Here is a 13063-nt window from a genome sequence, read left to right as displayed (position 1 = left end):
AGGGAACAATGGATCGATTTGCTTTTTCTTTCAAACATACCAACATGGATAGGGTAATCCATGCAGTCAGTAGAAGAAATTGGCACGTGTTGGAAACAGATGACGATTTGCAAGTAAGGGCAAAAAACAAACCGCTATTTGTGCACAGAACGTGCACAAATTTGGCCAACCAGTTGGTAAAGAACCGTCAACACAGGGATGTTAACCCTAATTGGCTTGAAAAAAGCATTCCAAAAGGTAATTATAAGGGTGGGCAATGTTCTTATTTCCATTTACATCTCACTGATACTTTTTTACAACTGGGTGGACTTAGATGGAGCACAAGTGACTTCATTACATGTAAGACAAAATATGCGGTTTAGTGTTATTTTGCCCATGCCGGTATTTTTATACCTATTTTTATAACTCTATAGCCTCTGGTAAGGGGTCACCTCGATTGATTAATCATATGAGAAAAGCACATAACAGTGATCCAGAGAAGCTACGTTTTGCTGGCTTAGTTAAAGTAAAGTCCCCTTTAAATGGAGGTGATCACAACAGCCTTTTATTAAAAAGAGAAGCCAAATTAATCCTGAAATCAAATGCTCAAGGCCCATTAGGCTTAAATGATAGATTGGATATGTCCGTGTTTCTGTAATAGCATTCTTTTATACCGTTTTTAATTGTTATGTATCTTTAAGTGTTTTCACAAGAAGTTTGACGGTAATTGATGCAGGTGTGCAGGCGGAGGTATCATAGACTGAAGGATACTTAACCGGAAGGTATCCTCCTGCCTGCCACACTGGACTCGTGGAAGCGCTACATACGCGCCAAACGGCCGTCGTCCTCCCTTTTCACCCCCACACCCATGTACACGCGCCTATGATTACACGCCAGATCTGTAATAAAGGATCGTTCACATGGCATCCCGTGGTGAGTGCGATCATTTCTTTTTTCTTATGTGTGCCTCATGATCATTCACTTCAATTGATGCAGCACCACCCGCAGTGGATTAGCCAAGGACTCAGGATTGTGCTAGTAAAAGCTGAAGGCAGAGCTGGTGCCGGTTAGCTGCTCTTTTTTTCAGTCTAATGAAAGGCCCCCTTAGAATCCTGTTAGGAATGACCCCTTGGTAAAGATCATAAAAATTAACATGTTGGGTATGCAAAAAAAAAAGGCCCATATTTTTGAAACTGTAATGTGGATTTAAAAAAATCAGAATACTCAGGAGAGGACCAGAAAAAGCGTAAGTGCAAGAAATGAGCACCTTTGAAGTGAAGACGAGACCTCTTTTTTAACTATCTTCTTAAAATAAATATTATTTACTGATTACATCAGGTTTTGGAGTATAATAATATTTTTTTTTATTTCTATAGCGCCGACATATTCCGCACCACTTTACATTTTATGCATTCCAAGTCTGCTGACCTTAAATGGAAACTGAACTATCAAAAAAATCTTGCATAATTTAATATTATAGGGTAAATATAAGAATATTTGTATTATATTAAATCACAAAATGCAGCTTCTTTCTCCACACTCACAATCCACTATGGAAAAAAAATAGCTCAACTCTATCTTGCTCAGATAAGACAGACTGCAGTTCACTATGGTGTCACATTACACTTTCTATTGTACTCTATGGAAAGGAAGAAAGAAGAAGGAGTGAGGAGTAGACTCAGGAAACAGGCTGTGGGTGACACAGAGAGGTCTTTCTGAGCTCTCTCACAAGTCTTTTATCTCATCTAGAGCTAGATTCACACCTACACAGCTAAGTACCGCTGTATAATGTCCTCCATGCTGCTGCTGCTTCTTAATGTGTGCTAAAAAATGAATGAAGAACAGAAATAAATCTCTGTGTGTTGTGCTGTGTTGTGTATGAGAAAAATTACTGCAGCTAGCCTCCTCCCTCCAAATCAGAGTCAATTGCAAATTAACATATAGAGCCTCTGGAGGGGGGTAACTGGTGAAAATGCAGGATACAAGTCATATCATGAGTAAAATAGTATTATTCCACACGGGACCGCTTATTCTGAAAAGTTCCTTGAAATTATGGTTACTTTTCAACTACAACTTCAGGAAGCTCTATCATGTGGAAGCAGTGGACAGGCAGAATTTTAACATTTAAAGTAGACCTCCACTTTCGATTCCTTTGCATTTACTATAATTCTCAAGTAAACTATATAATGCTTTAGAAAATGACTCCTCAACTGCAAGAAAAATTCACATGTTATTTGGGCCTGGAGCTGTTTTAATATTCATTTATTTGCTGCCTTGCCTGACCCTGAAATCAGTAATTCTTGTGTATTCACGCTTACATATATAGATATAAAATCACTAATAAATGAATAAAATGAATAGTATAATCAAACTAAACTACTGTATATCTGTGTATTGTGTAATATCACATCATTAGAATTATGCTAGTAATATGTAATTAGCATATGTGGGTAATATTAAACATGGATTATATGTAGAAAAAAAATAATAAAATCAGGTATTTGCTCGGTTTGCTTGCACAGAAGCCATGGCAGAATACTGACTTATTTTTACAATAATAACCACAAAAAGTCCAACTGTAAACATTGATGTTGGCCAGAAAAAGTATGAGATCATCTTTTGAGGTCCAAACTTCCTTGTTAAAATAATGCTTCTTTGTCTCCCCTTAGGATCAAAATAGCAAGTAAATGAAGAGGACTTATTAAATTTTCCCTGAATTTCTTGTACATGAATTTCCACTTCAGTGTTGTTTTCCTTACAGTCAGGAATGTAGGTGCACTGCAAAGAGAAAAAAAGGGTCACAATTCTGTTAATACGTAACATTACAAGTAAGGCCTTTCTGAACATACATAGGGACAATCTAATTAATAAGAACAGATATATTAATAAACAGTGCACAGATCTTTTGCTTTGGTCTGTTACTATGACAAGGCTTTAAGAGAAAGGAAGGTTTCACCACCTTCACAGATCTTTAGTTCTTTAGTATACAAGCGGAGAATATGGAACTTCCTACCATGATATGTCGTGATGGTTGATTCATTGGGTGACTTCAAGAAGAATCTGTATGTCTTTGATGAAAAATCTAATTTTACAATATATGTGTACTAGATTGCTAGAAATGGGTAATTGACAAAGGCGTTTACTCTCATTGCCACATTTGGAGCAGAGAATTATTATTTTTCCATTAATAATGAGACACAGGCCATTTTCACATGGCAGTATCCTGTATTTTGCATCAGTGTTGTTAGGCCAAAAACAGGTGTAGATCCAAAACAAAAAAAAGTTGCAATTATTTCCATTATAGATTTTCTTTTTTGATCTTTCAGTTTTAGATTAAAAATATTAATGCAAACTATTGATCAAAATAAAGCTATGCGCAAGTGGACAATTATAACTACTTTACATTTTTACATATAAGTATTTTGCAGTGGTATTTGTACTCGTAAACCAAGTGTAGCTTCAAAAGACAGGGATTGTGCCAAAGGACACCCAGTACACCCATCACTTGCAAACTTCAATGGGAAGTGGTGGTCATGTCCTACCGGAAGCAAGCAAGCATTTCTGGCCAAAACAACAACTGAGTTACGGCATTGTGGAACTTGGAAACAAACTGGGTCCCCCAATCAGACACCACATCGGAGGGAACCCCATGAAGTTTCACAATCTCATTTATGAACACCTGGGCAAGTGGCTTAGCATTGGGAAGTGCAGGTAAAGCGATGAAGTGAACCATTTTACTGAACTTATCTACTACTACCAAAACCACCGTTTTGCCTGCAGAAACCGGTAGATCAGTAATAAAATACATGGACAAGTGTGTTCATGGCCTGCTAGGGATAGGTAACGGAAGAAGAGTACCAGATGGTCGGGTGTGTGAAACCTTAGAACGCGTGCAAATACTACAAGCAGCTACGTGTTCAATTACATCCCGATGCAACCCCGGCCACCAAAAATGACGAGAGAGGAGGTCCGTGGTTGCCTTACCACCTGGATGCCCAGCAAGCACAGAGTTATGATGTTCCTTGATTACTTTACGGCGCATATCAGGTGGTACAAATAACTTTCATGAAGGGCAGGAGGCAGGGGTGTCCCCCTGAGCCTCTAGCACCTCCCCCTCAAGTTCAGGAAAAAGAGCCGAAATAATTACCCCTTTCTGTAATATAGGGGCAGGGTTCTCATGGTCACCACCACCAGGGAAGCTCCGGGACAAAGCATCAGTCTTGACGTTTTTGACCCCTGGACGAAAAGTGACAACAAAATTGAACCTAGTAAAAAACAGGGACCATCTGGCTTGCCTAGGGTTGAGACGTTTAGCTGACTGGAGATATGACAGGTTCTTATCGTCAGTAATATCAGTAATAGGATGGACAGCCCCCTCCAACCAGTGTCACCATTCCTCGAACGCCAATTTTATTGCTAAAAGTTCCCTATTACCCACGTCATAATTTCTCTCAGCCGAAGACAATTTTTTAGAAAAGAAGGCGCATGGACGCCATTTATCAGGGGACGAACCATGAGACAACACAGCCCCAACCCCAACATCAGAAGCATTGAGAAACATCGGGTTAACTAAGTATAGGTGCAATGGCAAAGTGATTCTTTAAGGAAGAAAAAGCCTGGAGGGAAGCCTCCGACCATTTGGAAAAATCAGACCCCTTCTTAGTCATGTCAGTAGGGGGTTTCACTACAACAGAGTAATTTTGGATGAATTTCCTGTAAAAATTAGTAAAGCCCAGAAAACGTTGTAGGGCCTTCAGGTTCTTGGGACGTTCCCAGTCAAGGACTGCACGGATCTTCTCCGGATCCATCCGAAAACCTGAAGATGACAAGTACATTAAAACTGCACCTCCTGAAAACACATTTCTCTAGTTTGGCATAGAGTTTCTTATCCCTTAATATCTGGAGCACCTGCTTAACATGCCCCCGATGGGTCTCAAAATCAGGTGAATAAACCAAAATATCATCCAGATAAACCACCACAATCCTCCCCACCAAATGATGAAAAATATAATTTATGAAATGCTGGAATACCGCAGGTGCATTGGTCAAGCCAAAAGGCATAACCGGACTCTCTAAATGACCTTCCGGGGTATTGAACGCGGTCTTCCATTCGTCCCCTTCTCTGATTCTAACTAGATTATAGGCTCCACTTGAATCCAACTTGGAGAATACCTTAGCTCCCACAACCTGGCTGAACAAATCAGGAATCAGAGGAAGAGGGTATGGATCACGGATGGTAATCTGATTTAATTCACAGAAATCTAAACAGAGACGTAGACCACCATCTTTTTTCTTCACAAAGAAGAACCCTGCCGCCACGGGCGAATACGAGGGTTTGATATGTCCCTTCTCCAGACTTTCCGCAATGAAATCCTTCATGGCTTGTCTCTCAGGGCCAGAAAGATTATACAGTCTGGACTTGGATAGTTTAGCTCGGGGGTCAGGTTAACAGGACAGTAATAAGCACGATGAGGAGGCAAATCCTGACACCCCTTCTCAGAATAAACGTCCTCAAAACCAGACAGAAAAGCAGGCAGTATCTCTGCAGAGACAGCCGCAGCAATGGAAACATTCAGACAGTTCTCATGGCAGTAATCTCCCCATTCCATAATCTCCCCGGATTGTCAATCCATCAAAGGATTATGTTTAACAAGCCAGGGGATACCTAAAACAATCAGAGTAGGGAGATTCTCCAAAACATAGCAAGGAATGATTTCACAATGAACTGACCCCTCCCTCAGTTTTACATTATGCACAATCCGAGTAAATTCTTTCTGTGTAAGTGGCGCCGAGTCAATGGCAAAGATGGAAATAGGTTCAGCTAAAGCACAGCAAGCAAGACCATGAATTTTCACAAACTCCGCATCAACCATGCTGACCCCGGCTCCACTGTCAACAAACACAGAATTTTTTTCGATTTTGTTCTTTAGCACCACCTCTGCAGTTAGAACAAAGCGGGAACTGCAGTTTGGCCACAAATGCACCCCAGAATACAGAGAGTTAATCAAGTCTCATTTTGTTTAGGAATTGAAGGACAGGTCCCAAAAAAGTGTCCCTTTTTCCCACAAAAAAAGCATGCGCCTTTTTTCTTGCGAATCTCCAGGGAGATGTATGATGTAGAGACACCCCCTAACTGCATAGGTTCCTCCACCTCCCTCAGTACTGGTTCACCCCCAGACCGCTCCCTTGGCAAAGGTACACAACCCCGACAAGAAGGCTCCGGAGAAGGAGGTCGCACCCGTCTATCCCGAAGGCGCCTATCCAGACGTATGGCCAAAGATATGGCAGCCTCCAAGGACTGAGGGGTATCATATACAGCCAAGGCATCTTTCAACCTTTCCATTAGCCCCTCAAAAAATTGACTTTTAAGGGCTGAGTCATTTCATTTGGAATCCGTTACCCATCTACGGAATTCCGAACTGTATGTTTCTACTGACCGAATCCCCTGCTGAAGGTGACGTAGCTTGGACTCAGCCAAGGCGACTCGGTCAGGGTCATCATAGATGAGGGCAAGAGCTCCAAAACACCCTCCACAGATTGGAGACAAACCGAATACTGCGGTAACCAAAACGCCCACGTCTGAGGACTCTCTGTAGTAGAGAGATCACAATGCCAACCCGTTGCTCCTCATTACTGGAGGAGTAGAGACGAAGCTTGAAATACAATTTGCATGCCTCCTTAAACACAAAAAAACTGTCCCTACCTCCTGAAAACCTGACAGGAGGGCAATTTTGAGTTCAGGCCTACCTGCAGAGACCCCCACATCGGCGACGTGTAACCGCTGATACTGCTGCTGAATCTCACAGCGGAGGTCATTTACCTCCAGAGACAGACAGAGGAACTACTCTGCCAGCTCTGCAACTGATCCCATATTAAAGGGAGTAAGGAAAAAAAAAGGTGCACGCCCAAAAACACACAAAGAAAAAAAAATGTCAATCTTGTGTCGTTTTTATTTTCCCAAAAACGTGCTCAGCCAGTTAAAATGTCACACCAGGTGTGAGTGCAACACAGAGAGTCATGCCAGGTGTGGGTGTAACACAGAGGGGAAAGGGAAAGACAGCCCAGATACTAGGGAAAGCGGGAAGAGGAGACCTCCTAATCGGGACTAGCGTCACCCTGTCTCCCCCTAATGTCCCTATACAGCCTCCGCAGCTGTCGTCGATCACATGCCTCGCCCTATTATTCCTGGCGTAAGGCTATAGCTGGGGGTGGAAGGAGATAAGCACTAGTCAACCTCCGCTAGCACTCTAAAGACAAAAGGGGAAGACAACACAGGGGAATTATAACTTAGCTTTAGAAGATCTCTAACAGGGCACAAGACTCCAGAGCGGACGTGATGCTGCTTCAGACAAGTTCCAAGTTGAAATGAGTATAACCGGCGACGCCCACCTAGACACATCAGGTATATATACACCCAGACTAAAGGGAGGTAGTCGCTGGGTGCTAAAAGCAGCCTCCTATCTAGGCAGCTGTCTGTATTGCCAGACTTGGAGATCTCCTGTAAACCACTGCAGGACGACTGTCTGTCACCTCTGACACACCCATGACAGTTACACCTACAAATGAGCGGATGATTTTGAAATTCGAACTTATAGACCATAAAAAGCCACTAATTGCCTGGAAAATCTGTGTCAAACACTCTGAATTTCCCTTGAAGTCTATTCAACCTTATTTTAGCTCTGTAATGCAAATACAGCCTTTTTAACCCCTTTATGACCTATGACGTATAAGTATGTAATAGGTCGCCTCACCCTCTTTTAAATGGGCTCTTGCGCTGATCCCACATGTTTTCAGACACATGACAGCTGATCTGACCAGCTATCATGTGACCACAACAGCCACAGGTGGAATCATGATCCACCCGTGCTGCTTAACATATTAAATGCCGCTGTCAATTTCTGACAGCTGCATTTAACATGCCTGCGATGGAAGTGCATCACTAGCTTCGCCCATTAGGGTCTCTGTCAAATAATTGACTCGCCCCCTGGGCCGTGGGGCACTCGGAACCGGGCTAAAGGGAGATGATGGGGGTAGCAGTGGTGACCCGGTCCGTGGCTCAGGGTGGTCAGACCAGTGGTAGTCCCTTTATAAGTTTTAAGTGATGTCCGACTACGCCACCCGTGGATTGCGGTCAGTGCTGACTGCCGCTGCCAGGTAGACTGCTGGGGCTGATGATGTATGCAGCTGGGATAGTGTGACTCCCCAGAGGAAGAGTGCGGCCCCAGGGCATTATAATGGAAGATGGGGGTGATGGTGTAGGGCGTCCCAGTACCGTTAGTGCTGGAGGAGCAAGGAGCACACAGACAACAGATTGCAGTCCAGGGTCTTTACTAGAACAGGTGAACTGACCCACAAACAGTCCCGGCTAGGAGGGGGCCTGGATGTCTGAGAGCAATTGGGAAATTGGCCCTGGTCAGTGTGAGGGTGTAGGCCTACCGTGCTCTCTGCGCTCCTTCTGGCTATCACCTCCTGGTAGGGTAACAGCCCACGGTCCCGAGCTCACCGTGTCTTCTCGCCCGTATGGTTTGCAACGTGGGTTCCTTTCTACTCCCGGCCTGGTACGGCTTTGCTGGTCCCTTCTGGTGTGGCGGAACCTCCGGGCATCTTAGGCCAAGGGACATACAGTCCCCTGCGGACTGGTTATCTGCTGTAGGACGTGGAATCCTCACAGCCTCAGACACCAAAGTCTGGTAGAGTAGTCTCTTTGTCTGCCAGGACAGGCGTGCTTCACCTATTGTCCCTGGCTTGTGGCTCTCCTACTGCCACACGTCCTCTTAGGGTGCAATACAACTGTCCCTCTCTGCTCTGGGACACCTCTCAGTCCTGAGACAGGTCGTCCAGTTCTCCGTAACCCTGCCCCCAGTTCCAGCTTTTATAGGGGCAGCCTGCTCCCCCTACTGGCCTGAGACAGGAGGTATTGCATGCGAATGTTCCCCTGACTAGAGAACCTCCCCCTTGCTCTCAGGCACAGCTTTATTATATTTGTGGCATCCAGGCCAGGGTGACACATTCCCCCCTAGTAAAATTTAGCACTCCGGGACTAAACAATAAACAAAGACAATATGCATGACCATAAAACATTATCTGGAAAGTGACGCACAGATTGAGTTCTTAAGGTCACAGTGTGGTCTGTGACCGGGTGTCCATATCACCAACACAACGGGGAGCCTTAACCAGGTGGGGGTCGGTCCTACCCCAAGTCCTTTACAGTCATAGTTCATTCCTTGGTCAGGCTCCGAACGCAGTCCATACAAAGTCCCGGTTATTAAAAGTCCATAACCTTTGAGTCCGTACGGTAACTGCAAGAAACTGAAATACACTATTAATAATCACGCAGGTACTCTATATTCTCCAGCGAGCGGGTATCTGCCCCTTCGTGCTCCTGGTTGACCTCCTTAACCCACTGTCTGGTGGTGGACCGACCTGGCTTTCCCCACTAGCGTTAGGGGTACAGCTACCAGCTGGGTGTACAGGTAGGGCAGGCAGCTGTCTGCGGGTCCTTTGGCTTACCGCAGGCATGGCAGGCTCACTGTCAGCAGAGGGTTGACTCTCCTGGGCTGCTGGTACAGGCTCTTCTGCCTCTGGAACTGCTTGCTCTTTTTCACCTTCCGGCTCTGGTGTAGGTTGTTGCGGAGCCGGTTGCAGAAAATGCAGGACGAGTACCACTATGGCATCGTTTATTCGAGTCCAGGACTGAGGGAACTCTCCGAGAACGGTGCTGATAATTTCTTCCTTGTCCTCTGCGGGTTCAAGGTCACTTTGATCTTCTTCTGCACTACGGAGTTGCTCGGGGCACCTTTTTAGGTGGTCTCTGGAGACGGTACTAGTGGTTTCTCCTCCATCCTTGGTGATCACGCACACCTTCGAGTTGTCGTGATCAGACTGCAGTACGGTGTAGGGTTCCCTTTCCCACTGGTCGTCCAACTTATGTAGCCTTCTCTTTCACTTCAGGACCTGCTCACCAGGTTCTAGGGGACCAGCAGGGGCATGTTGGTTTCCGTATCCCAGTCCGCATCCAGGGAAGTGTCCTCAGGTGTTAGGACTCCCATCTCCAGGTCTACGGGCAGCTTACCTGGTCTAGCTCGCATCAGGTAAGCCGGGGTGCAGTTTGTAGCATTCACCGGGATATGGTTGTATAAGTCTATTAGATCCGGCAGTTTTTCTGGCCACAGGCTGCGTTCCTCTAGGGGCAACGTCTTCAGGAGATCAATGACTATATTGTTCATTTTCTCACACATCCCGTTGGTTTGTGGGTGGTAAGGCGTTGTCCGAATCTTCTTACTGCCATAGAGGTTGCAGAACTCTTGGAAGATTTCAGCCTCGAACGCTGGACCCTGGTCTGTCAGGACCTGTTCCGGATACCCGTGTGGACGGCAGAAGTATTGTTGGAAGGCTCTGGCCGCCGTTTGGGCTGTCAAGTCTTTCACCGGGACCACCACTAGAAAACGGGAATAGTGGTCCACGATCGTCAGGGCGTAGATGTATCCTGACCGGCTGGAGCCAATTTGACGTGGTCCAGAGCTACCAGCCCAAGAGGTTGCTGGGTGACGATGGGCTTCAAGGGTGTCTTCTGGCTGGTGCAGTCTTTTCTCCTTAAGTTACAAGGGCCACAGTCCCGGCACCACTTCTCTACAGCACCTCTCATGCCGACCCAAAAGAACCGTCCTCTTAGCAGGAACTCCAGTTTCTTCCAACCGAAGTGCCCCGCTCTGTCATGGTAAGCCCCCAGGACCATAGCTGCATCCCGCCTTGGGACCACGACTTGCCAGGTCAGCTCATGTGTCCGGTAGTTGACAAGTCATCTGCACAGCTTGCCTTCATAGAGGAACAGCCTGCTCTTCTCTTTCCATAGCTGCTTGGCTTCCACTGGAGCATCCGGACCTAAGCGGGCGTCTTCCTGGGTCAGCAGATCTTTCACCAGGCGGACTGCAGGGTCACTATCTTGGGTCTCGGCCCAGCTGTGGTGAGGTAGGGGATTGATCATAACAGTTGTTAAATCTTCCTCTTTCACGCGGTGGGAGTATTGAGCGGCCCCATACCGGTGAAACGCGGGGAGTTCTACCTCCTCCAGCTCTTCTGGGTCTTCGTCACCTTCAGGTAAGTGAGGCATTCTCGACAGCGGGTCAGTGTTGGCATTGGTTTTGCCTGCCCGGTACTTGATCACGAAGTCATAATTGGAGAGACGGGCCATCCACCGCTGTTCCAGGGCACCAAGTCTTGCACTGTCTAGGTGTGTCAACGGGTTGTTGTCCGTGTACACAGTGAACTTTGCAGAGGCCAGGTAATGCTTGAAGCGTTCCGTTAAGGCCCACACCACCGCCAAGAATTCTAGCTTGAAGGAGCTGTAATTCTCCGGGTTCCTCTCGGTGGGCCTCAGCTTCCGGCTGGCGTACGCGATCACCCTTTCTCTGCCCTGTTGGTTTTGTGACAGTACAGCTCCCAGTCCCACATTACTGGCATCTGTGTGGAGAATAAAAGGCTGGCCATAATCAGGGTAGGCCAGGATCTCATCCCTTGTGAGGGCCATCTTCAACTGGCGGAAGGACTCCTCTTCCGGTTTATCCCACTTGAAGGGTGGCTTTTGGCTTCAGGACTTAGACTGTCCTATCAGGAGGTCCTGCATAGGAGCTGCCATCTTAGTGAACCCGGGGATGAACCTTCGGTAGTAGCCTACCAACCCGAGGAATTGCCTCACTTCCTTGATGTTCGAAGGGCTTGGCCAGCTCTTGATTGCCGTGACCTTGTCAGGGTCGGGGGCTACTCCTTCCGCACTTACCACGTGCCCTAGGTACTGGACCTTCGGTTTCAACAGGTGACACTTTGATGGTTTCACCTTCAGGCCGTAGCCTGCCAGGGCTTCGAATACCTCGGCCAGGTGCTTTAGATGGTCCTCGTAAGTCTTCGAATAGACGATCACGTCGTCCAGGTAAAGGAGGACCGTCTCGAAGTTTCGGTGCCCTAGACAGCATTCCATCAGCCTCTGGAAGGTCCCTGGTGCGTTGCAGAGCCTGAAGGGCATACAGTTGAACTCACTCAGTCCCATCGGGGTGGTGAAGGCGGTCTTCTCCTTGTCAGCCTCTGCCACAGGAACCTGCCAGTACCCACTAATAAGGTCCAAAGTAGAAAAGAAGTTAGCTGATTTTAGTGCGGCTAAAGACTCCTCTATTCTAGGCAGCGGATATGCGTCTTTGTGGGTGATACGGTTGATTTGTCTATAGTCCACGCACATTCTCATGGTGCCGTCTTTCTTTTTTACCAGAACCAGGGGGGCTGCCCAGGGGCTACAGCTATCTCTAATGACCCCAGCTTCTTTAATTTCTCTTAGCATGCCCTTTGCGTTCTGATAATGTGCAGGGGGTACAGGCCTGTGTCTCTCTTTTATTGGTGGGTGGCTCCCTGTGGGGATATGGTGTTCTATCCCTTTTACTCTGCCGAAGTCTAGCGGGTGCTTACTAAAAATTCTCTCGTACTCCTGAACCACCCGGTAGACTCCTTGTTTTTGGTGCAGGGGAGTGGAGTCAGCACCCTCATGGAGTTTCTGGCACCAGTCCTCCTTTTGTTTCTGGGAGCCATTACCCTCCGCCTGTGGAGATGGAGGCAAGGGTTCCATGGCCCTGATAGCTTTGTGTTCGACAACAAACAGTTTGGCAAGTGTAGCGTACCTGGGTAAGTGTACCTCTCTCTCCCCAATGTTGAGAATGCGAACGGGCACCCTCCCATGACGAACATCAACCACCCCCCGGGCTGTCAAAATGGTGGGCCTGCTGTCTGAGTGCACGGGTTCTACCATGGCTTGGTAGTCTCTACCTCTCAACCCGATTGCAGTCCGACACCAGATCATCATTTCACTTTTGGGAGACATGGAAACGGGGAATGGGTCACTCACCCTTACGCTACCGATGTCACCACCAGACAGTTCTACCTGCTGCCATCTCATCAGGGCTTTTATCTCCTTGTTGAGGACTCTCTGTTGGCTGGAACTAGCATTCACCGCCACCTGTTGTAGAATTACAATTACCTCTGAAAGACAATTTTAAATCACGTTAGTACCCACAGTTATTTTAGGGTGACTTTCACGACGGTC

The 13063-nt window shown here is 46.5% G+C and overlaps 1 protein-coding gene across 3 annotated transcripts in view; it reads right to left on the bottom strand.

The window, feature by feature from the left end:
* Positions 1–1432: 1432 nt before the first annotated feature.
* LOC141164414 (putative calcium-activated potassium channel subunit beta) overlaps positions 1433–13063 on the bottom strand; it is a 380601-nt gene continuing 368970 nt past the window's right edge. For all 3 annotated transcript variants that reach the window (XM_073649610.1, XM_073649609.1, XM_073649611.1), the window contains one exon: positions 1433–2757. In XM_073649610.1, the coding sequence (XP_073505711.1) occupies positions 2473–2757 (285 nt within the window). In that variant the 3' untranslated portion in view covers positions 1433–2472. The remainder of the gene's footprint in view (positions 2758–13063) is intronic.

Source organism: Phyllobates terribilis, unplaced genomic scaffold (genome assembly GCF_046119375.1).
Source record: "Phyllobates terribilis strain yellow unplaced genomic scaffold, ASM4611937v1 Scaffold_10__3_contigs__length_209671492, whole genome shotgun sequence".
NCBI classification, from domain to species: domain Eukaryota; kingdom Metazoa; phylum Chordata; class Amphibia; order Anura; family Dendrobatidae; genus Phyllobates; species Phyllobates terribilis.
The sequence above is the reverse complement of the archived record's forward strand: the minus strand, read 5'-3'. Positions and strand labels throughout refer to the sequence as shown.